Source organism: Microcaecilia unicolor, chromosome 2, assembly GCF_901765095.1.
Source record: "Microcaecilia unicolor chromosome 2, aMicUni1.1, whole genome shotgun sequence".
Lineage (NCBI taxonomy): Eukaryota > Metazoa > Chordata > Amphibia > Gymnophiona > Siphonopidae > Microcaecilia > Microcaecilia unicolor.
The window spans coordinates 328,849,524-328,875,081 of NC_044032.1; the positions used below are offsets into that span (position 1 = coordinate 328,849,524).

Consider the following 25,558-nt stretch of genomic DNA (forward strand, 5'->3'; position numbering starts at 1 on the left):
TGGGTTGGTTAAGGAATGGTAATTAATATTCTATTTAGAGATGTAGTCAGATTTGAGGTCCAATCAGCCTTCTTCTGAGGTTCTCACCGCTACTGGACAGCTGAGCTCCAGTACCGGGCAGAACCTTGGGGTCTCTGAACCCCATATTAAAAACACTAGCCAGCCCGGGTCTCTCCTGGCGGCTGCCGGCGCAGACGGGGCTGGAGATGGCTCCATGGAGGTGGTGCAGTCCATCAAATCTGTGACAGAGAAAGCAGTACGGAGAGAAGGTCAGGCAAAGACTTTTCAAATTGTAGAAACAGAAACAGGAGTTTCAGGAGTTACAGTGTTTTCTGCAGAAATCATGGTGGAGGCATGTGAGGACAAAGAGGGCAGCTTACCGGATCAAGAAGAATATTTGGCAAGTTGCAGCCACGGGTGGTTCTCGTTCCCTCGACTGCATCAGGATCGGGTGGCATGCTGAAAACGCCACTGCCAGCTCAAATGGGGAGGCCACGCTCACAAAGTCCGGGAAAGCAGGAGGTCCCAGCCAATTGGGGACCAGTAGCGCTAAGAGAGAATGATAGCGGTCTCCTAGCGGGAGGAACCTTGCAAGTGGCAAAGGGAAGAGCAGTTCCAGGACATGCAGACAAGGTCGAGCTGGAACGGAGGGCATAGATGGCCAGTGCAGTGATAGAACTGGATGATTCATTGCGTGAGGTAGGGCAAGCCATGGAACAGCCTAAGGCAGGGAAGCCACACCCACTCAGCGCAACTGAGCAGTCGGTTCTGGCCAATCGGGACTCCAGAGGAGTGAGTTCCTGTCAGGAGGGTAGCGAATCTGGAGCGAAGAGGCCGGAGGAGCTGGAAGAACAGAGAGACGCAGTTTTCATCGCAGGTCACGGAGAGTGTCGGGAGGCGCCAGCCCGGCTGAGTATAACGAAGGCATTGACTGTGGGTCCTTTAGATATGAACTCTTTCCAGGCGAAGGGGGAGCGGGTGGAAGGGGGAGGGGGGCTGGATAGCGGGGCAGAGAAGGGAGAGTGTCTGGATCTTGGGGGGAGGACTGGGTTGGAGGGTGGGGAGCAGGGGCATCGAGACGGGGAGGGTCCTCTCGTAAGGAATACACAGGCTGTTGGGGATGCAGGAAGGCTGGCTGTGGAAGGAGAAAATGAGCAGATGGATATCAGGGTTCAAGGGGAAGGGGCTCAATGTATGATGATGGAAGGGGGGAGGGGGGACAGGGGGCTTTTGGGGGAATAGAGGGGAAGTAGGCGGGGGCCTGGAAGGGGCAAGAAGGGGGGCACTGTTCATGAGGAGGGAGGTCCGAGGGAAAGGGAGAGTGGGGGGGAGGGGCTCTGTCTTTCGCGGCGGTAGTAGGTGGGGGGCAGGAAGTAGTGGGGAAGGGTGGGGTGGAGTGGGGGCCAGGTTCCTAAACGGAGGAATGTGGTACAGTTGAGATGGGTGGGGGAGGGGGGATGCCAAGTAGGGATGCAGCCTTGAGGTTGGTCCTGGGTTTAGGATTTCTCCCAGAGGACCTCTATGCCTGTATCCACCCGGTGAATATCCCAGAGTACGATATTAGTTTTCTAACCCAGCGAGGCATGGAGGTCTTCTGGGAGAGATACAAGGGGGTGAGGGGGAAAGGGGATTGGAAGAACTTCAGGGCCGTACCGATCAGTAGACCTGACCTGCTGCAGGTAACTCTGCTGGTCCGAAATGAATCCATATCGGGGGCGGACCTGGCGTCTCAAACAATTGTGGCTTCCCTTTGGTAAATACTTTGAGACGTGCAGGATACAACAAGGCAAACTGAATTTGTCTCCTATGCAATTCTCCACAAACAGGGGCATATGCCTTGCGCAGCAACGATACTCTAGATGAAAAATCCTGAAAGCATAGTATCTGCTGATTCTCGAATGTTAGTGCACCTCTGCTCCTAATGGCTCGCAAAATTTCAGTTTTATGCACATAATTTAGCAGCTTAAAGATGACCATGCGGGGCCTCGCCTCTGCTGTTCTTCGTGGACCTAAACGATGTGCTCGTTCAATGCGCAGCTCTCCCGCCTCTGATTTTAATTGTAAGCTTTTAGTCAGCCACTTCTCCAGGAAACCTCTGAGCTCAGGCTCGGTGATTTTTTCGGGCAGGCCTACCAGACGCAGGTTCCCTCGCCGGGATCTGTTTTCGACATCATCTAGCTTGTCTTCTGGCGCCCGTATTCTTTTATGTAGTTAATCTTTCCCAGATTCCAGCTGTAGTACCTTGTCTTCAAGATCAGACACTCGCTGACAATATGCTGAGAATTCACCTTTCAGTCCTGCCAGCCTTCCGTCAACGGTATCGAGCTTGTCCGAAACCCCTTGCAGTCACTGATCCAGAGAGGCGTCGATGGCTTTCCTCACTTCAGTCACAATTTCCATGACCCATGCTGAGCTAAGTGTTGCTTGCCCCGACTCGCCTTCATCCGCCATTTTGTTTTCACTTTGGCGCGGTTTCTACTTTTCCTTTCGCGGAGCATGAAGAGCCATCACTTTTCAGCGGTATGATTGTACACCAGTCCTCTCTCTGGATCGTTCTCCGATGCTGGGCAACGATTGTCTCTGGCAAGCCCTTTTAAAATATCGTTTCCTGGGGTAAGAACCGGGAGCTCTCTTCACTCACAGCCGCTTCCTAGCTCGGCATCACGTGACCTCCTGTCTGGCCCTATTTAAAACAGGCTCTGGGGCAAGGGCCCCCGCCATTCAAAATAAATATACTTAACACCAGTGGTCTAAACATCTTGACTAGTCATCACGTAAACAAAAATCCATCTACTTTAAACAAAGTGTCTGGCAGTGGAAGGAGTGTGTGCTGTTCCTGAGGTAATAATCACAATTTGAATATTTTTGCCTGGTGAGTTGTAAGGGGATAAAGCACTAACCAGCTAGGATAATCTCATAAAACACATCTTTATGTGCTTCATTCTAGCCGGTTAAGTGATGAATACGCACTTTACCAGCTATGCTTTATCCAGCTGCGTACGCCCGGATACTCAATTCCGTTACCTGGACATGGCCTGGTATGGAATATCTGGGAATAAAGCCGGCAGAAATGCTCTAGTTCACTCTGCCCCCATTGTTGCAGGAGGAACAATGTCCTTTAGATTGTAAGCTCCTTTGAGCAGGGACTGTCCTTCTTTGTTAGATTGTACAGCGCTGCGTAACCCTGGTAGCGCTTTAGAAATGTTAAATAGTAGTAGTAGTAGTAGGAAGGATCCTGTGGATGCAGAATACATGCTTGCATTTAACAATGCAGAGTCGGGGGGGGGGGGGGGGGTCAGTATTTTTTTTTATAGTAGAATTCCTGGCAACATAATTTAACTTAGATAATTTTTGTTGATTATAATCAATGTTGGCAGGGTTTTTTTGTATTTATTTTATTTGTAGCATTTGTATCCCACATTTTCCCACCAATTTGCAGGCTCAATGTGGCTTACATTTGCCGTAATGGCGGATGCCATTTCCAGGTAATAGAATTACAGATGGTATTGCATACATGTATAACATACACGTTAAGAAATATACAGTGGAATGTACATGGAACATAACATAAATGGAGTAGATCATGGTAGAGAGGAATACAATAAGGTATTACATGAAGGTTTCTGAGCTATGAATTGGATTGTAACATACATTAGGTCATCTACTATAGAGAGAGCCTATTCGACATGAAGTAGTGCTTGATCTTTGGTTATGTGAAAAAGGTTTCGGTTTTATGTAGAACATGTATAGTGTTTAAGATGGATGTATATTGTATGCCTTCTTAAAAAGATCTGTTTTCAGTAGCCTTCTGAAGATAGTTAGGTCTTGCGTTGTTTTTATGGCCTTCGGTAGTGCCTTCCATAGCTGTGTGCAGATGTAGGAGAAACTGGTCGCATATGTGGATTTATATTTTAGCCCTTTGCAGTTAGGATAGTGGAGATTGAGGTATGTTCGTGACGATATCTTTGCGTTCCTAGTAGGTAAGTCTATGAGGTCTGACATGTAGGTCGGGGCTTCCCCGTATATGATTTTGTGGACTAGGGTACAAACTTTGAATGCAATTCGTTCTTGTAATGGTAATGGTATTGCTTGGGAATATATAAATCACATTCTTTTTTTCTTGGTGCAACTGTCTAATTAGTGTGCAATGTGTGGGGAGCTCCTCACCTTCTTTCCTTATCAGAGTTTTCAGGGGGCCTCTCTCTTTTGGGTGCCTGGGAGAATACTACCTCATCCCTAGCCTCAGGCAGCAGATTGCTATGAGTTGCCCCTGGGGGTAAGTGCTGTCAGTGGAGGGGGCTAAGAAGAAAAATGTTATGCCTGGGAGGTAAGTGCTGCTTCTGGGGTAGAAGGGCTAGAAAGAAAATACTGCCTGGGGGGGGGGGGGGGGGGGGGGGAGAGGAGGACAAAGGGCTGCCTGTGGATGGCCCAAGAAAAAAAGCTTTGTCTGGTGGGGTTGGGAGCTATGTTTTTCTATCCATGGGCATGGTATGGGAAAGTACTGGTAAGGAGGAAGGGAGAAAAAGCTGGTATTTGGAGAAGAAGAAAATGGGTGGGTACTGGTGTCAGGCCTAGGTAAGAGGAAAGAGAAAGTGCACTCTCGTTAATTTATGTGAATGTGAGAGGAGGCATAATGAGAGAAATTTCCCATGGTGCTGGCTCATTTCAGTAAAAATAAATATATATCTATATATATCTATACATCTATATATATATCTATATATATATATATCTTTCTCCACTGTTTTGAATGCTGGTTTCACGTTCAGTGTTTTAGGCTTGTGTGTTGTAATAGAAGTGAATTTTAAAGATTGTTTTTCAACTTTGCCTTGACCGACATTGCACTTGGGATCTGTACTTTTGAATTCTGTTTGTGTGAAGATGACACAGCTCTAATTAATTTGGTATGTGAAGGGGGTGGAGCCTGTTTTGAGTTCAGACTGGCCACCTGGACTGAGAAACATGTTACCACCTTCCCACAGTATGGCTTGTTTACCTAAACAGAGAAATTCTCAAGCATTCTGTAATTTTCCTTAGCTCTGAACATGAGTTCTAAGCCTAATAAAAAAGGTGGGCCTCTTACACTGAAACCAGAAGCTCATCTATGGATGGACGCATTGCATAGAACCAGATTCCTGGTCATGAGACTCCGGCTTCACTGAAAAAGGGGCTTCTCTCAGCTGATGTAAAAAACCTGGATGATGTAAGGGCCAGTGATGTATGTATAGTATATGCATATTGTTTTTCCTGGTCTAGAAACTCCTAGCATTGCTTGGATGTAGGGAGCAGTTAATGATTGTTTCTTTTTAACTATACATAGCTATTATTGTTTCTTTTTAGTTATATAGCTTAATCATTGTATATATCTTAATCATTGTGTATATTAGACAAAAATTAACCTCTAATAAAAGTCTCATTTACCTAATACGAATCCAAAAGAATCCACAGTAATTACTGAGTAGTCTGTGTTAGCAGTGGCGTACCAAGGGGGGGGTGGGGCGGTGGGGGCGGTCTGCCCTGGGTGCACACCACCGGGGGGTGCCGCGGCGCGTGCCTGTCGGCTGTGAGTTGGAATCGCTACGCTAAATTCTCTTGTTCGCTGCAGCTCCCTCCCTTTACCCCGGAACAGATTACTTCCTGTTCCTGGGCAGAGGGAGGGAGGGAGCTGCAGCGAATGAGAGAATTTAGCGTAGCGATTCCAACTCGCAGCCGACAGGTGCGCGCCGCGGCACCCCCCCCTAGCGGTGTGCACCTGGGGGGGGGTGTCATTTCGCCGGGGGGGGGGGGGCATCGGCGATCTGCCACGGGTGTCGTCAACGCTAGGAACGCCACTGTGTGTTAGTGCTGTGTCAGTGAGGCAGGCTGTAAAACCAGGTCAGAACATGTTTGTGTGTATATGTTTTGAACAACCATAATGAATATGTATAAGGTTTGGAGACTTTCCGCAGGGACAGTCAAGTAAAACCGAGCAAACCTACATTCAACCTTTGATTCATTTGAACTATAGGACTGCTGTGGAGCAGGGGTGTAGCCAGACTTCGGCGGGAGGGGGGTCCAGGGCCAAATCTACATGGGCCCATGCCCCCACATAGCTACACCCCTGCTGTGGAGAGCACTTGTTTTATTAATGATTTTTCACAAGAGCAACACGAAAATTTAAAAATTAGTTACACACCAGGTTGGATTGGGGTTTTTTTTATGACCGATGATTAAAGCTATGTACTGTGGTTTGGATGATTTGATTCTCACATATAACCAGACATTTAGCTGGTTACCACAGCTCTCTGAGGTCTTCCCCCCCCCCCCCCCCCCCGTTTATCCTTTTTAAGGTGTTTATTCTATACAGAGTTTTGCTCACTCTACTGTGGTGTAACATAACATAGAGGCATTTTTTCAAAGCACTTAGCCTTCCAAAGTTCCATAGGTTTCTATGGAACTTTGGAAGGCTAAGTGCTTTGAAAATATGCCTGAAAGTAACATAGTAGGTGACGGCAGAAAAAGACCTGTACGGGTCCATCCAGTCTGCCCAACAAGCTAAACGATGTATGTATGCAAATGAATATGCTAATGTGCCACACCCCACCCTTTGCCCCCCCCCCCCCCCTCAAATGTAAGTCAGACTAGCTCATGTGAAAAGGTGAGAGCACAGAGCTGTAATGGGGGGGGGGGGGGGGGACATCCTTTGGGAAAGAGGAGGAAGAGAAGGTGTAGGAGTGGACGGCTGTAATGTAGCAACTGTGGGACCGACAAGACCACCTGTGTCAGACCTCGTGCCTAACACTTATGAACTTCTGCCTTGCCTGTGGCATGCTCCACCTTTGAATAACTACTGGACTTTTGTGAACTTTTGCACTAACAGGATTTTCTGTCTGGACTTTGAATTCACACTTGCACCTTTGCTTTGTATCAAAACCTCAGCTTTCATATAATGAGCCTAGACTAAGACCTAAATCTGTGCAGTTTGGACTTTTACTAGTAGTATGTATTTGTTAACCAGCAGTCAGATAACAATTTGTAATAGTCAGCAATTCAGGTTTGTAGGGAAGGCAGCGGGCTCTGCCAAGGCAGTCTCGTGACCCATGTATAGAGGCTGTATTGTGTGAACGTGCTAGAACACTGCAATAAGTTACATTTTCTTGCAAAGTAACAATTTCTATGAAAGCTATGAAACTGACGTATCTTTTCTCTGTGAGAACTACAGAATTACTAATGTATTGCGCATGTGCAGGTACTGCGCATGTGCATGTGTGACGTATGGTGTGTTTTATGCGCATGATCACTAATTTGTATAAGACCGAATGTCAGATGACGCTCAGGAGGCAGTATCCTGAGACTGAACTTAGTACTGTTCATTGCTAGCAATAAAGGTGTCCTGCTTTCGGAATCATTTGCCTCTTGTCTCCTGATTCACTTAGCCTGTTTCAAAGGCAGAGTGGAAACATGATGGAAGGGGAGAGAAACTGAAAGAAATGAAGATGACTAGAAAAGGAGAGGGCTAAGAGATGGTTTGTGAAAGAAGAGGGGAAGGGAGAGTAACGCTAGAAGTGAAAGAAAATACTGTAAGGTATAGACACCCACAGAGGAAAGAACAAGTTATAACGAAACTAGTAAAAAAGGCCCGTTTCTGACACAAATGAAACGGGCGCTAGCAAGGTTTTCCTCGGAGTGTGTATGTTTGGGAGAGTGTATGTGAGAGTGACTGTGTGAGAGTCAGAGTGAAAGTGTGAGTGTGTGTGTGTGTGAGAGAGAGTGAGTCTGGGTGTGAGTGTGTTTGTGAAAGAGTGTGTGTGTGAGAATGAGAGTGTGTGCAAGTGTGTATGTGAGACACAGTGTGAGAGAGAGTGTGTGTGTGTGTGTGTGCGAGAGAGAGAGTGTGTGTGAGACACAGATTCTCTGTGAGAGTGAGTGTATGAGACCAAGCGAGTGTGTGAGTGACTGTGTGGCACATAGAGAGTGAATGTGATACAGTGTGAGACAGAGTGTGTGAGAGTGAGAGTCAGAAAGACATTGTATATGAGAGAGAGAGTGTGAGCCTTGCTCTCCCAATCCATGCCCATCTGTCCCCTGCCCCCTCCATTCATCCTTTTCCAGCAATTCCCCTCTCTCCCTGAGCCCTGCCCTCCCAATCCATGCTCCTCTGTCACCTGCCCCTCCATTCATCCCTATCCAGCAATTCCCCTCTCTCCCTGAGCCCTGCCCTGCAATCCATATCCATCCATGCCCATCTGTCCCCTCCATTCATCCCTATCCAGCAATTCCCCTCTCTCCCTGAGCCCTGCCCTCCCAATCCATGCCCATCCATGCTCCTGTCACCTGCCCCCTCCATTCAACCCTATCCAGCAATTCCCTTCTCTCCCTGAGCCCTGTCCTGCAATCCATATCCATCCATGCCCATCTGTCCCCTCCATTCATCCCTATCCAGCAATTCCCCTCTCTCCCTGAGCCCTGCCCTCCCAATCCATGCCCATCCATGCTCCTCTGTCCCCTGCCCCCTCCATTCATCCCTTTCCAGCAATTCCCCTCTCTCCCTGAGCCCTGCCATCCCAATCCATGCCCCTCTGTCCCCTGCCCCCTCCATTCATCCTTTTCCAGCAATTCCCCTCTCTCCCTTCCATGACCCCCCCTCGCATCCATGCTCCTCTCTCTCCTATGTCCCAGCCTGGCCCGCCCTCTTCTCCCCCCCCTTCGCATCCATGCCCCCCCCTTCGCATCCATGCTGTCGTTTCTCCCCTGCCCTCCCGCTCCCATTGTTCAACTTTACTGCCCACCCTCTTCTCTCCCCCCAACATCCCTTTTTTTTTTTTTTTCTTTTTAAATTTACTTCGGTGGCGGTTCTGGCAGTGCAGCGTCAGGGAAGGAGGCGGCGCTCCCGACGTCTAGCCTTCCCTTCGCTGTGTTCCGCCTTCTTCTGACGTCATCCTTGACGTCAGAAGAAGGTGGAACACAGCGAAGGGAAGGCTAGAGACGTCGGGAGCGCCGCCTCCTTCCCTGACGCTGCGCTTTGTTTGTTTTTTTTTCCGCCCTTGACGTCATGACGTTTGCCCTCGACGTCATGACGTTTGACGCGAGGGCGGGGCAGAGACGGCTGGCAGCCTGGCTGGCTTCACACCATGAATCCACGAACCCTACAGGGAGTGTTTGAGTGACTTCAGAACGTTGTCTTCAGAACGTTCACGGTGCGTTTTATTATATTAGATTAGATGAAAACAAAAAAATAACGATGGTTGACATGTTAGTCTACTTGGCTATGTTTATTTATTTATTGCATTTGTACCCCACATTATCCCACCTTTTTGCAGGCTCAATGTGGCTTACAGGGTGTTAATATGATATAGTCATTACAGAATCTTAGATACAGTCGATAATAAGCTGAAGGTAAATGAGGATTTAGATGGAAAGGTGTTAGGTAGGTCGTGTGAGAGGTGTTTTAAAGCACTTGGGTGGTATAAGGAGTGATTTGTTTCATTAAGGATGACTTTTGTAGGCCTTGTTGAAGAGATGTGTCTTCAAAGATTTGTGAAAGCTGGTTAAGTTGTCCGTGGTTTTCAGGGCCATGGGTAGTGCGTTCCATATCTGTGTGCTTTTGTACGCAAAGGTAGTAGCGTATGCCTGTTTGTATTTAATTCCTTTACAGCTGGGGAAGTTCAAATGGAGGAACTTGCGGGCTGATCTTCTGGCGTTTCTGGGCGGTAAGTCTACTAGGTTTAGCATATATAGTGGGGCATCTGCGTGAATGATTTTGTGTACGGTCGTGCAGATCTTGAACTCAATTCGTTCCTTGAGCGGGAGCCAGTGCAGTTTCTCTCTTAGGGTCAACAAACAGATTTTAGATGAGACCTAGTTTGGTGGACTAACTTAATCTACCCATGGCAAGCTATCAAGAGCTAACCTCTACACTACAGTGTCATCACTTCTCTGTACTCTCCACCACGTTTTATTGAGCTATAATGGGTATATATTTGGAGGGCAGCCTATTATCTAAATAAGCCTGTACTGTTTAAACACATGTAATTGCATTATTTCTTCACAGACCTGATGAAGGATAACGATCAAGCAGGGCCGTGCCAACACAGTAAGCGGGGTAAGCACCGCAGGGGAGCGCCTGCCTTCAAGGGCGCCGCTGCGGTGCTGCCCCGCCATGCTGCTCCCAGCCTCCTACCCTACCTTTAAAAAAAAATGTTGTGAAGCGTCGTTGCAGGCAGCGCCTCGCGTCTGCCCTGGTGCTTGTAAAAGAAGTAAATCTCTTCTCCTCCTCGTCGGGCCTCTCTGTGTCCCGCCCTTCTCTGAGGTAACTTCCTATTTCCACGAGGGCAGGACACAGTGAGGCCCGACGAGGAAGAGGAGAAGGGATTTACTCTCTCCGGCTGTCTGGCTGAGGTGGTGCCTTGAGCTCTGGGCGGAGGCGGGACGAGAAGAGCCGCAGAGCCTGATACCGGGGGTGAGTGAATGAGCGAACGAGCAAGCAAGCTTAAGTTCCGACCATCCCCCCTCCTGCGCCCCTCACTCCCCTGGTGGGAGAGGCAGCCTCGGAGTGGGGCAGAGGGCAGGTCCTGGTTGGCTGATCGGCCCTGAATTTACCATTCAGGGAAGGGGCTGCGGGATTTCAGCTCAAGGCGAACCAGCAGCCGCTCCCCGTTATGATTTATTATCTTTTCGCTGAGAGACCACCCCTGATCCCGCAGGATGTGCTACTTCCACTTCTTGTGCCTGTCAGACATGGCCCTGTCCACTGCAGGTTACCTTCAGTACTAACCAGAATTAAGCTTGTCAAGTTCTAATTGCGACCCGCTGCTCCAATCCTGAACATAATCTCCTAATGTTGCGTGATGTCTATGGTACAAGTGCGATTCCGGATCCTTAGGATGTAGCTGCTCTATTTATTTATGGCAAATTCTGTGGTGCACACATGAACAACATTTTTTTTGTAAACACAGCACGGGAGAAATACCTTAGAAATGGCCCTCTATGTATATAGTATGTAAACAGCTTTGGTTGTACTATAGAAAGGGAGTATGTCAAATGTGCTTTACCTTTCTATTATTATTCCTTCATTTGTGCATATACAGGAGATGATAGTTGTTAGCACAGATCACTGCAGCTTTGGGTATTTTCAGTTTATCATGGGTTTTGATATACTGTCTTTCTGTGGTACAACCAAGGCTGTTTACATTTATTATACGCAGGTACTTTCCCTACTGAGATTACGATCTAAGTTCTGGACCTGGGGAGATGGAGGGTTAAATGACTTGCCCAGAGTTAGAAAGAAGCTGCAATGGGAACTGAGCACAGTTCACCGGGTTCTCAGCCTACTGCAATAACCATTAGCCTACTCCTTCACTCTGGAGGTAGTCTAGAAGGAGTAAATACATACGTGCATACATACATCAGTTACATCTAGTACTTCTACTCCTTCACTCTGGAGGTAGTCTAGCAGGAGTAAATACATACGTACATACATACATACATCAGTTACATCTAGTATTTCTACTGTCATGCCAAGCCTCTACTGTCACGCCAAGCCTAATCTCTGGCCATCTTCAAATCTAAGCTAAAAACCCACCTCTATGATGCTGCTTTTAACTCCTAAACCTAACTCTTCAACTGTTCCCTATCCCTGATATGTCCTGTCTGTCCTAACCCTTACTTGTCCTGTCTGTCATAATTAGATTGTAAGCTCTATTGAGCAGGGACTGTCTCTCCATGTTCAAGTGTGAAGCGCTGCGTACGTCCGATAGCGCTATAGAAACGATAAGTAGTAGTACATCTTTTACAAGCAGGGCAGACAGTGAATGGAAGGGGGAGAGATAGAGGGCAGATGTAGATGGAAGGAGCAGGGAGAGAGGGCAGGCATTGGATGGATGGGACAGAAGAGAGCGCAGACACTGGATGGCAGAGAGAGAACAAAGACAGATGCTGGATGGAAGGAAGACAGTGAAAAGAAGGACCCAGCTTTTACATACGAATGTAAGTTAAGAAATGAAGAAGAAAGGAGGAAAGTAAAGAAATAAATGGAAAGGAAGACCTGGAAATGGAGTTAAAAGGACAGATAGCAGCAGAATCAGGTAGCATGATCAGAAAAACAAAGTCACCAGACAACAAAGGTAGAAAAACTCATTTTATTTTCATTATAGTGTTTGGAATAAGTCCACTTTGATAATCAGGTGCTTAACGTTTATTTACTTATTTATGGCATTTTATGTTAGATGGGGGGGGGGGGGGGCACCAACTGATAGTCTGCAGGGGGGGCACCCAGAGACGCTAGGCACGGCCCTGCGATCAAGGACACCTTTTTACGGGTTTAACTTAATGTATCATCCTGATTTTTAACATAAAAAATGAAAGACAGAAGAATCGTTGAAAGAAATGTAATGTGGAACCAGAGAAAGCTTAAGAGAAACGATAATAAGTAGAGAAAGGAAATTTCACAAACAAAAGGTTGAAAAATTCTTCTCTTAGGCTTGCTTCACCTAGCATTAATCGAGGCTGGAATGCATAAGAGAAGGGGCTAACAGGGGAGTCTTCAATGAGTTTGATACAGTCCTAATGAGTGAAACTTGGCATCTAGTCTGCAGCGCTCTCTTACGCTTAACGTTAACTTATCCCTTCATCATTTCTCCAGCGCAGCCCTGCATTAAGGAAGAAACAGGACCGCTATGTGGAAAATGATGAAGAAAAAGCAAATTTGCTAAATAGATACTTTTGTTCTGTTTTCACAGAAGAAAATCCTGGCGAAGGACCGTGATGGACTGGAAATAATACAATTTAGAATGAAGTGGATACAGCACCGTTCACGGAAGAAAGTGTGTATCAACAACTTGAAAAGCTAAAGGTGGACAAAGCCATGGGACCGGACGGGATCCACCCCAGGATATTGAGGGAGCTCAGAGAGGTTTTGGCGGGTCCTCTTAAAGATTTGTTTAATATATCCTTGCAGACGGGAAAGGTTCCGAGGGATTGGAGAACAGCGGAGGTGGTCCCTCTTCACAAAAGTGGTGATAGGGAAGAAGCTGGAAACTACAGGCTGGTAAGCCTCACTTCAGTTATTGGAAAAGTAATGGAAGCGATGCTGAAGGAAAGGATAGTGAATTTTCTGGAAGCCAATAAGTTGCAAGATCCGAGACAACATGGCTTTACCAAAGGGAAATCGTGCCAAACGAATCTCATTGAGTTCTTTGATTGGGTGACAGGAGAATTGAATCAGGGACGAGCTATGGACGTAATCTACTTAGAATTTCAGCAAAGCTTTTGACACGGTTCCCCACAGGAGGCTCTTAAATAACTGGAGGGGCTGAAGATAGGGACCTGAAGTGGTGAACTGGATTAGGAAACTGGTTGACGGACCAGACGCCAGAGGGTGGTGGATGAATGGAATTCGCTCGGAGGAAGGAAAGGTGAGTAGTGGAGTGACCTCAGGGATCGGTGCTGTGGCCGATTCTGTTCAATATATTTGTGAGTGACATTGCCGAAGGGTTAGAAGGTAAAGTTTGCCTATTTGCGGATGATACTAAGATCTGTAACAGAGTGGACACCACGGAGGGAGTGGAAAACATGAAAAAAGATCTGAGGAGCTAGAAGAATGGTCTAAGGTTTGGCAATTAAATTCATGCGAAGAAATGCAAAGTGATGCACTTAGGGAATAGAAATCCACGGGAGACGTATGTGTTAGGCGGGGAGAGTCTGATAGGTACAGGCGGAGAAAAGGTTCTTGGGGTGATAGTATCTGAGGATTTGAAGGCGACGAAACAGTGTGACAAGGCGGTGGCCGTAGCTAGAAGGTTGTTAGGCTGTATAGAGAGAGGTGTGACCAGCAGAAGAAAGGGGTGTTGATGCCCCTGTATAAGTCGTTGGTGAGGCCCCACCTGGAGTATTGTGTTCAGTTTTGGAGGCCGTATCTTGTTAAGGATGTAAAAAGAATTGAAGCGGTGCAAAGAAAAGCTACGAGAATGGTATGGGATTTGCGTTACAAGACGTATGAGGAGAGACTTGCTGAACTAAACATGTATACTCTGGAGGAAAGGAGAAACAGGGGTGATATGATACAGCGTTCAAATATTTGAAAGGTATTAATCCGCAAACGAACCTTTTCCGGAGATGGGAAGGTGGTAGAACGAGAGGACATGAAATGAGATTGAAGGGGGGCAGACTCAAGAAAAATGTCAGGAAGTATTTTTTCACGGAGAGAGTAGTGATGCGTGGGGATAAGCATAAGGAATTCTGTGCCGAAGGAATGGATCCTCAGGAGCTTAGTCAGGATCGGGAGGCGGGGCTGGTGGTTGGGAGGCGGGGATAGTGCTGGACAGACTTGTACGGTCTGTGCCAGGGCTGGTGGTGGGCAGCGGGACTGGTGGTTGGGAGGCGGGAGATAGTGCTGGACAGACTTGTACGTTCTGTGCCGGAGCCGGGGTTGGGAGGCGGGGGCTGGTGGTTGGGAGGTTGGGGATGGTGCTGGGCAGACTTGTGCGGTCTGTGCCGGAGCCGGTGGTTGGGAGGCGGGGATAGTGCTGGCAGACTTATACGGTCTGTGCCCTGAAGAGCACAGGTACAAATCAAAGTAGGGTATACACAAAAAGCAGCAAATATGAGTTATCTTGTTGGGCAGACTGGATGGACCGTGCAGGTCTTTTTCTGCCGTCATCTACTATGTTACTATGATTCCCTGTTTTCCGTAGCAGCCCACAGCCAAACACCCCCTTCGCCTTTCCGCACAGATAGAGAGCAATTTATCCTCCTTGATATCGACCTACCTACTACGAACACACTGGAAGCGCCTTATTTCTGCGGGCTCTGCTCCTCCCCCTCTCAGCGCCCGGGCGGGGCTGCTCACCACCGGGAAGAGAAGTAGAGAGGGAAACGTCGGAGGCGCTGCTGTAGTATGTGCCTTTATTCCGGGGATTCCATGCTTTGCTTTTCGCAAGTGTGGCTGTGCTCCTCTACACTTTATAGATCCAGCCGGCGTCTCACCTCTCTCGCCTTGGAGATACCCCTTCTTAAGTTCCGGGCGGGAGGCAGCCGAGCGGGACTAGAGGCTGATCTTCTTCTGAGCATCGCGCCGCTTGTCTCGGTAGACATTTCTTCCGTGTGCCTGCATTGGATTACAAGCCAGGCCCTGTTCGTGTGTAGGCGGCTTCTCGCCTGCAGTTTGGAGGGTTGTGTGTGTCCCAGGTGGACCGCGCTTCCTTAAGGGAGCGCATTTGATATCGCTGTGCGCGTAGGGCTTGCTGGTTTTTTAAATTTATATTTACATGCTGCGTTTGCTGTTTTTCTCTGGTTGTTAGCGCGGTTGCTATGGCAGAGGGATATCGGTCCTTGGTTTAGCAACGTTACTAGCTCTACTGGGAGCAGTTCTCCCACTCGATTCCAGACATGGGCAAGGCAGGGCCATAGCACAGCAGCGAGAACTGCATTTTGGACTGAATCCACTAGTGCCCAAACTTCAGCAGCACAAACGATCTTTGATCCCCCCTGGACACATCTTTCGGAAAGTGATTCTGACCAAACCCACATTTTGTCATAATTGCACCTACTTCATTTGGGGGCTTGCAGGTTTCCAGTGTGAAGGTGAGATGAAATCTACGTGTTTAAACTCGTTTCTTACTCTTCCCCTCTGACAGGCCAATGCTCAAAACTACCGCCAGCGGCAGCGTTAACATGTTATTGTTTGTGAGTCAAATGGTTTCTGAGTGGTATGAACTTGCACAGAAACCATTACAGCAGACTGCATTAAAACGTATTTAGTCCATTTTAATGCAGTCATTAATTACCCTGCAGCTATGCTGAAAGAATCAAAAAGGTTCCATGCGAGTTGTCTAGTGGCACACCTTCTCTCCAACCAACCACCCTACCCAGGATTGCTTCCTGCAGCACCATCCTCAGCCTTCCATTATCCTGGTGGTCTAATGGCCCCCCCCCCCCCTTCCGACACAACTCGTAGTTTTGAGCATTGCTCCTGAACTCTCCTAATCTAATCCTCTCCCCCCCCCCCCCCAAAAAAAATGCTCTGGTGGTACAGTGATCTCTACTACTACTACTACTACAATTTAGCATTTTTAGAGCGCTACAAAGCATACACAGCGCTGCACAAACATAGAAGAAAGACAGTCCCTGCTCAAAGAGCTTACAATCTAATAGACAAAAAGTAAAGCAAGCAAATCAATGAATGTGTAGAGGAAAGAGAAGAGCAGGGTAGGTGGAGGCGAGTGGTTACAAGTCAAAAGCAATGTTAAAGAGGTGGGCTTTCAATCTTGATTTAAAGATGGTCAAGGATGGGGCAAGACGTAGGGGCTCAGGAAGTCTATTCCAGGCGTAGGGTGCAGCGAGACCTTGTATTCTATGTTTGTGCAGCGCTGCGTACGCCTTGTAGCGCTATAGAAATGCTAAATAGTAGTAGTAGTAGTATGAGGCAGGAGCGATTCCCTCTCGCTCCTGCCGCTGGGCACCATCGTCTTCAAAATGGTGGCACCTGGCCTCACACATGGGCCGATGAGCAGAAGCAAACACAGGCGCTAGAGGCTGTTAGCGCCATACTAACGCCTGCATTTGCTACTGCCCCTTGCTCAGAGTACCCAATCGCTGACAGGCTCAGAACACAACTAGCAAGCAAAACAGGGCTCATAGCGTAAGTTGCATGCAAATGCATGCTAAATGTATACCTCCCCAATGATCAGCGAGCAGCGCGCCAAACATTGGCGCACTGTCCGCATCAAACCCTACGCCAGCTAGGAGCTGGCGTTAGGGTTTGCAGACCATTGGGGAAGAATGGTGAGCCCTGTCCAGCATGCACTTCATGCTAGCAGGCCCCCCTTTCCCCCCAATGAAACAGACCCCCCCCCCCCTGCAGGAATAGGAAACCCGACCCCGCTAGTGACACGGGGGCTGGAGGTCGAGTGGACCTTCAGTCCCCCCGACTCAAGTTCAGGGGGGCTGGAGATCCAGTGCTGGGTGCCACCATTTTCGAGGCAGCGCCGATGGAAGAGGAGGGATGCCACCTCCCTTTTCCAACAAAGATAGGGGAGTGGAGAAGAGTACTGCTAGACCACCAGGTCATGGGGGGGGGTGTTGACTCACGACCCATTGGGCCACCAAGGCTCTATTTGAGGGCATGCTAGGGGGGGGGGTTAGGGGGCTGGAGACCCACCAGATCTCCAGGCCCCCCTGAACTTGGGTCGGGAGGACTGGTGGTCCGCTGGACCTCCAGCCCCCGTGTCACTTGGCTCGGGGTGGGTGGGGGTACTAGGCCACCAGGGCCGTGCTGTTTGGGGACTAGTGGTCCCATGGACCTCCAGCCCCTGTGTTTGACAGGTCTGGGCTTTTGACTTCCCAGGCCTGTCAAACAAGCACATGCTCAGGCATAATCCTCCCACACTTCACCCTATGATCAGAGATAATAGCGTGCTTAAATTTGCTATTTTCTCTGATCTTAGGGGCGGTAAAACCCCGTTCTGTTCCAGCCCTATTTTAGAGCGCTGTTTGGAACAGCGCGGGACTTTTGATCATCTGCCCAACAATACTTCTGGGCAGGTTAAGGGTAAGGGGCTGACATATGCAGTGGCATTTTTTTTTTTTAATGTCAACTTTCCTGTCAATGCCTGAATCAGTCAACCCTAAGGCACTAACAGGAAAGTATTCTAGGGCATGCGCTAAAATTTTTTTACTCCCCGTATATGTTTCAATTTGCCATTTTCAACTTTAGGTAATTGATTGCATTGATGCTTATATTTGATTGTTTTACGTTACATTGTTAACAAAATTGTAAATTTTAATATTAAAATGTACCTGCTGTACACTGCCTTGGGTGAATCTCTTTGAGGTTAATAAATCCAAATAAATAGACACAGTAAACTAATGGCATGCAAATTACTGCAGTGTTTATTTATTTATTTGTTGCATTTGTACCCCACATTTTCCCACCTATTTGCAGGCTCAAGGTGGCTTACATAGTACCGTCAAAGGCGTTTGCTCAGTCGGTGGATAACAAATACAAAGTTGTATAGTGATCGTATGAGGTATAAGTGGAGGGTCGGAATGGATGACGATTGTGTGATATCCTGTTCAATCATAGTCATGCTGTGTTGGTAAGTGAAGAGGGTTACGTGGGGTCGTTGGGGTAGGCTGTTTTGAAGGTAGGTTTTTAGTGATTTCCTGACGTTCAAGTGGTCGTGTATTGTTTTCACAGCTTTTGGGAGCCCATGCCATAGTTGTGCGCTTATGTAGGAGAAGTCGGATGCGTAAGTTGTTTTGTATTTCAGTCCTTTGCAATTTGGGTAGTGTAGGTTTAGGTAGGATCTTGACGATCTGACTTTGTTTCTTATTGGTAAGTCTATAAGGTCTTGTCATGTATCCTGGGACTACGCCTTACATGATTTTGTGGACTAAGGTGCAGATTTTGAAGATGATCCGTTCTTTGATTGGGAGCCAATGCAACTTTTCTTGAAGGGGTTTGGCACTTTCGAAGCGTGTTTTGCTGACTGTCAGCCTGGCTGCTGTATTTTGGATGGTCTGGAGTTTTTTATGAGTTCTTTGCAGCCCGCGTACATTCCATTGCAATAATCTGCATGGATTAGGACCATTGATTGTATTAGGTATCGAAAAGTTGCTCTTGGGAAGAAAGGTTTTAATCGTTTGAGCTTCCACACTGAATAGAACATTTTCTTTGTTACAGAGTTTACTTGGCTCTTGAGGGTAAGGTTGCGATCAAGTGTGACACCGAGTATTTTCAAACTGTCCGAGGTAGGGAAGGTATGTCCTAGAGTATTTATGGTTGTGGGTTTGTATTTGTTATATGGAGAGGAGAAGATGAAGCAATGTGTTTTTCGGTGTTCAGTTGGAATGAGTTTGCCCAGGAGTCCATGATGTTCAAACTATCGTTGATTTTGTTGGTTATTTCTGTCAGGTCATGTCTGAAGGGGATGTATATTGTAACATCATCTGCGTAAATGAATGGGTTAAGGCCTCGGTTGGATAAGGACTGTGCCAGTGGAATCATCATCATGTTGAAGAGTATTGGTAATAATGGTGATCCTTGAGGTACTCTGCAGGCTGCTTTCCACGGTGGTGATATGTTTGACTTTGATTTTACTTGATAAGTTCTGGTGGTTAGAAAGCCTTTGATCCAGTTAAGTACGTTTCTTTCAATCCCGAAGTGGCCTAGTATTCTTAGTAGTATGTTGTGGTTTACCATGTCGAATGCGCTCGACATGTCGAACTGGAGGAGAAGTATGCTTTTGCCTGTGGCAATCTCCTGCTTGAATTTGGCCAGGAGGGTGCTATGATGGGATTGGAATCTTGATTGTGAATTATGTATTGAGAACTTGTCCAGGTATTCTTTAAGCTGTTTAGTCACGAAGCTCTCCATCATTTTTACTACTAATGGGATAGACGCAACTGGGCGGTAATTGGTGATATCGTTTGTTCTTTTCTTTGCATCTTTTGGTTTTGGGGTGAGTAGGATGTTGCCAATGTTCCTCAGGGAAGAGACCTTGTTGTAACATGAAGTTTAGATGGGATGTAAGGTCTGCTATGAAGCGGTCTGGGGCAGACTTGAGTAGATGACTGGGACATGTATCCAGTTTGCAGTGGGTCTTGGCGAACCTGTGAGTCGCTTGTGTAACCGATTCTGTGCTGAGGAGATTAAATGTTGTCCAAATGCGGTCAGCTGGGTATCCTTCAGAGGATGGGTCCAAATCGTTGAAGAAGATTTCGATGTCGGTATTGTGATGAGGATGTCTGTGTTGGTTGTGGTGATAGGGGTGGTGTTGGAATAGTTTCTTCATATCTTTGTAGTCCGGTCCTAATTTGATTTTGTAGCAGGACCTTTTGGTTTGTTTTATTGCGTATTTGTATTTTCTATGTATTTGTTTCCATGCGTTGAGTGTGTGTTCATCTTTTGTCTTTCTCCATACTCGTTCAAGTTTTCTAGAGTGTGTTTTAAGTTTTTTTAGTTCGTCATTCAACCAAGATACAGTGTTTTGTCTTTTTGATATTTTTGTTTTTAAGGGTGCAATTTTGTTTAGTATGCTGTTGCATCTGCCATCCCAGTGGTTGAGATAAAGTATGGAATCAGTACGTGTTATCCATTCATTGTCGTATATTTGTTGCCAGAATATTTGTGGATCGATTTGCCCTCTTGTAGTGTAAGTAGTACGTTCTGGTGTACTGTTTGAGCCCTTCTTCCGCCAGTTTAGAGTTATGTTCAGTTTGTAATGGTCAGTCCAAGGTATTGCTGTCTATGTTTGTGCAGCGCCTTGTAGTGCTATAGAAATGCTAAATAGTAGTAGTAGTAGTAGTAGTAAACCATAAAAATTAATTAATAGCTATATGAATAAAACCAAAAACAATATTTAAAAATAATATATATCATTGTTTACACCAATCACTAAAAAAGGCTTAATTACATATGTTGATAAGTACCACATCCATCTAATAATAAATCGATATAAAATAAGAAAAAGTTATATATGATGCAATTTGTAATAAAATTGATATTAAAGATGAAAAAGTACCTCAGATCCTATAGTGTAAAACATACACTTTTGGGCCGAAACACGGCCGTGTCGGGTCATTTTTTTTATATATAAAGCACTTTTGGTATCCTCATCTGTTTTCCCTCACTTTTTGTTTCATATCTTAGTGGGATAAGTACATAAGTATGCCATACTGGGACAGACAAAGGTCCCTCAAGCCCAGCATCCTGTTTCCAACAGGGGCCAATCCAGGTCACAAATACCTGGCAAGATCCCAAAAAAGTACAAAACAGTTTATACTGCTTATCCCAGAAACAGTGGATTTCCCCTAGGCTGCCAGAGGTGTCCTACATCCATTTCTCCTAATTCGGAAGCGGAGGGTCAGGGTGAGTTTTCTCCCCTGATTTGTGCTTTTAATGCATAAGGCTTTCATGCTGAAAAGAGCTCTGGCCGCAGGTGTCTGAACTGCGTTGAATCCTGGCTTCCCCCGGTGCTGAGGCCGCGGGGATGGCATTCAGAGGTTATTTCCTCCCCCGACGTTGGAACACGCTAAACATAGACAGGTAATTCCCCGTCTGAAGTTGCGCATATCCTGCCCCCCCCCCCCCCCCCCCCCCCCGGTGGTCCGTGGCTGTGGAGAGTCTGAGGATGCTGTCAGGCCCTTAGGGATGGATGATCCAGAGGGAGGGTGCCTGTTTGCCACTGGATTTGGATGATCCCCAATGCAGTTAGGATTTTCCACCGCGACGAGCTGCCAGCTTCTCATTACTGACGCCTTGCATGGCCCTCTCGATTGATGATCCTGCGAAGGATCTTAAGAGACTGGAAGACCAGAATATGTACAGCTTAGAGGAAAGAAGGGACAGGGGAGATACGATGTTTAAATACTTGAATGGTATTACTATAGAAACAAGTCTCTTCCAGAGAAGGGGTGGTAGACTTAGGAGTAATGTCAGGAAATTCTTTTTCACGGAGAGGGTGATCGATGCCTGGAATGCCCTTCCAAAGGAAGCGGTAGATACAAAAACAGTGACGGAATTCAAAAAGGTGTGGGATGAACCCAGAGGAACTCTATTTAGAAAATAGATGGTAGAAAACAAAAATAAAATTAAAAAAAACCCCCAAATCTTAAATGGCTGCAGGGGGTGGATGTGTGAGTCTCATATGTCTTATAGCACAATCCCCATATCATTTTGTTGCCGTCCTCTGAACCGCTTCTAGTCTTTTTACATCCTTAGCAAGATACGGCCTCCAAAACTGAACATAGTACTTGAGGTAGGGCTTCACCAACGACTTGTACAGGGGCATCAACTCCTCTTTTCTTCTGCTGGTTACTCCTGTCCCGATTCAGCCTAGCATCATTCTGTCTACGGCCATCACTTTGTCACACTGTTTTTTTGCTTTAAATTCCTTGGACACCATCACCCCATCTGTGCATATCAGCTTCTCACCTCCTAGGACATACAGTTACCTTGGGTTTCTACTTCCCAAATGCATCACTTTGCACTTTTTTGCATTAAAGTTTAATTGCCAAACATTAGACCATTCTTCTAACTTTTGCAAATCCCTTTTCATGTTTTCCACTCCCTCTAGGGTGTCCACTCTGTTACAAATCTTGATATCTTCCGCAAAAAGGCATACCTTACCTTTTAATTCTTCAGCAATGTCACTCACAAATATATTGAACAGAATCAAACCCAGCACCGATCCCTGAGGCACTCTGTTACTCACCTTTCCTTCCTCCGAATGAATTCCATTGACTACCACCCTCTGGCGTCTGTCAATCAACCAGTTTCTAATCCAAAAGTAAGTTACACCTAGCGCACGTCCTTGAGCCAATTCTCTGGTCGCCCAGTCAAAGACTTCAGTCAGATTCATTTGGCACGGTTTACCTTTGGTAAAGCAATGTTGCCTCGGATCGTGTAACTCATTGGATTCCAGGAAATTCACTATCCTTTCCTTCAGCAACGTTTCCATTACTTTTCCAATAACCAACGTGAGGCTTACCGGCCTGTAGTTTCCTACTTCTTCTGTGTCGCCACTTTTGTGAAGAGGGACCACATCCACTCTTCTCCAATCCCATGGAACATCTCCAAGGATTTATTAAACAAATCTTTAAGATGACCCACCAGAATCTTTGAACTCCCTCAGTATCCTGGGATGGATCCCATCCAGTCCCATGGCTTTGTCCACCTTCAGTTTTCAAGTTGTTCATAAACAATTTCTTCTGTGAACAGTGTGATATCCACTCAATTCTTATATGTACCTTTACCAGTTGATTGTGGTCCTTCTCCTGTGTTTTCTTAAGGTGAAAAGGAAGGTTAAGGCGAAGGTAGTTTCAGCTCCTTTTGTGGCTGTATTCGGCCCTATGGACAAGCATTTATCTACTTCTTCTCCCGTGAGTACTATGTATCAGTCCAATTCCTCACCCAAGCCTTCACATTTAGGGGCATCATTTAGCCCCATTGAGAGGGTACCTGTCTCAGCTTTTGAAAGTTCAAATGTCTTGTTATCGTCTTTAAAGCTACAAGAGACTGCTCCTGTTAGTGGTGCAATTTTGAATGAAAAGCAGAGTTTTCCCTCTGCAGTTGCTAATACCAATAGCTTTATCCATGGATTCAACTGCAACTTAAAGTATGCCCATATACTTTGAGGACATTTAAAGATATTTGGAACTTACTTTCAAATAATAACCTAAAGAGATATTCCCATCCCCACCAGTGCTGGCCTTCCGACAGCCACCAAATTTAAAACACAAGCTGATCAGAAGTAAACTTCCAACACAGACGGAAAAAGAAAAGGGCACATTTCCGTGTAACACAGCCAGCTGCAAACTATGCCAAAACATTTCACAAGACCCCACAGTCATTCACAAAGGAAAAATATTCGACATAAAGGACTATTTTACATGCTCATCTTCCAATGTGGTATATATCATTCAGTGTAAAAAATGTAACGAAGGATGCTATATTGGAGAAACAGGCCAGATGCTTAAGACAAGATTCAATCTGCACAGACATCACATGAAAATAGCCGGTGCCAGTCAAGCCCCCACCCCTGTGGGCCAACACTTCACAAGACCAGAACACTGCACCAGTGATTTCACAGTAAGAATACTGAAAGGTAATTTTAAAACAATACAGGATCGTAAGACCTTTGAAATAAGAATGATTGAATATTTTGACACACAACAAACAGGACTTAATAAGGATCTGGGTTTTCTAACCCATTATAAACCATAAAGCTGTATGTCTCTGTTTATTTCTCTGTTTATTACCCTCCTCTCACCTACCAACACCCATTCTGTTAGAATATCAATGAAATGCTTTGATGTCCCCATGCATACCCCCACCCTCCCACTCTGTCAGACTGTCAAAGTAATGCTTTGATGTTTGATACTATCTGCTACCACATTTGCTTATTTCCGATCTGACGAAGAAGGGCAACCTTCGAAAGCTAATCAAGAAATGTATTAAGTTAGGTCCAATAAAAAAGGTATCATCTTATTTTCTTTTCCATGTTTTATTTTGTTTGATTTCTATTGATAACCTTTAAGAGTGGACTAACACGGCTACCACACCTCTCTAAATAATAACCTATTACTGAAAGAGGGAAATGGAATTGGTACTTGATATACCGCCTTTCTGAGGTTTTTGCAACTACATTCAAAGCAGTTTACATATATTCAGGTACTTATTTTGTACCAGGGGCAATGAAGGGTTAAGTGACTTGCCCAGAGTTACAAGGAGCTGCAGTGGGTATCGAACTCAGTTCCCCAGGATCAAAGTCCACTGCACTAACCACTAGGCTACTCCTCCTCCACTACAACAACTTGTGTTTTTTTTCCTTTATTTTTATTACATTTTAAATAATAATTACACAGAAAATACACACATAACAAATGATACCATCATAATAAAAGGAAAATAAAACAAATCAGTACACCACATTACGGAAAACCAATTAATATGTGCAGAGTAAGAAAACCTTTATATATAATACTATGGTAATATAGCATGTCATACCCTTCTCTCCCCTCTACCCATCAACAGAAAAAGATAATAAAACTATTAATTAAATTACTCAATTATCTATTCAGGAGGAAGACTTCCAGTTGAGAAGGCATGGTAGATCTAGTGGTTAAATTCTCACATGGTACAGCAGAAAAAAATGGGTGAGGAAACATGTGATGGTTATTCCTTTCAATTATTCTCATTCCAATCCTTGGGAGCAGCAAGAGTTAAGGATAATTTGATTTTTACAGACATGTAGCATATTTGGAAAATTCTCTAAGGATGAAGAACCTTGGGTTGTTGAATTTTCCAAAAACCCATCTATTGTTGCCTGAAATTTTGTTTAGGAATTATTTATTTATTGCATTTGTATCCCACATTTTCCCACCTCTTTGCAGGCTCAATGTGGCTTACAATATATCATGAGTAGTGGAGGTTATAAGAAATAAGCATTTAGGATTACAGAAGGATCTTGGGTAACATGATAGTGATAAAGTTTGATATTAGTATAACAAGCAAATGTTCTAAGACAATTCTGGATGTATGTAGAGAAGTTCATATTTGTTGGTCTTTTTGGTATGCCTTGTTAAAGAGATGAGTCTTCAGTAGTTTGCGGAAGTTAGTTAGTTCATAGATCGTTTTTAAGTTGCGTGGCAGCGCGTTCCAGAATTGTGTGCTCAAGTAGGAAAAGGTTGAATCATGCGCTAGTTTGTATTTTAGACCTTTGCAATTGGGGAAATGAAGATTGAGGAAAGTGCGGGATGATTTTTTTAGCATTCCTAGGTGGTAAGTCTATCAGGTCTGACATGTATGCTGGGGCATCTCCATTAATGATTTTGTGGACTAGGGTACATATTTTGAACGTGATGTGTTCTTTAAGAGGGAGCCAGTGTAGCTTTTCTCGTAGGGGTTTAGCACTTTAATATTTTGTTTTACCGAATATGAGTCTGGCTGCCGTGTTCTGGGCTGTCTGTAGTTTCTTGATAATTTGCTCTTTACAGCCAGCAAAGAGTGCGTTGCAGTAGTCTAAATGACTGAGTACCATTGATTGTACCAGGTTACGGAAGAAGGCCCTTGGGAAGAAAG

General features: G+C 45.8%; 1 protein-coding gene across 1 annotated transcript in view; it reads left to right on the forward strand.

Annotated features, from left to right (window-relative positions):
• Nucleotides 1-657: 657 nt before the first annotated feature.
• The window catches only part of DGKQ (diacylglycerol kinase theta), a 679,503-nt gene continuing 654,602 nt past the window's right edge, over nt 658-25,558 (forward strand). The window contains 3 exon segments of the mRNA XM_030192090.1: nt 658-933; nt 14,670-14,867; nt 15,276-15,558. Coding sequence (XP_030047950.1) covers nt 658-933; nt 14,670-14,867; nt 15,276-15,558 — 757 coding nt within the window.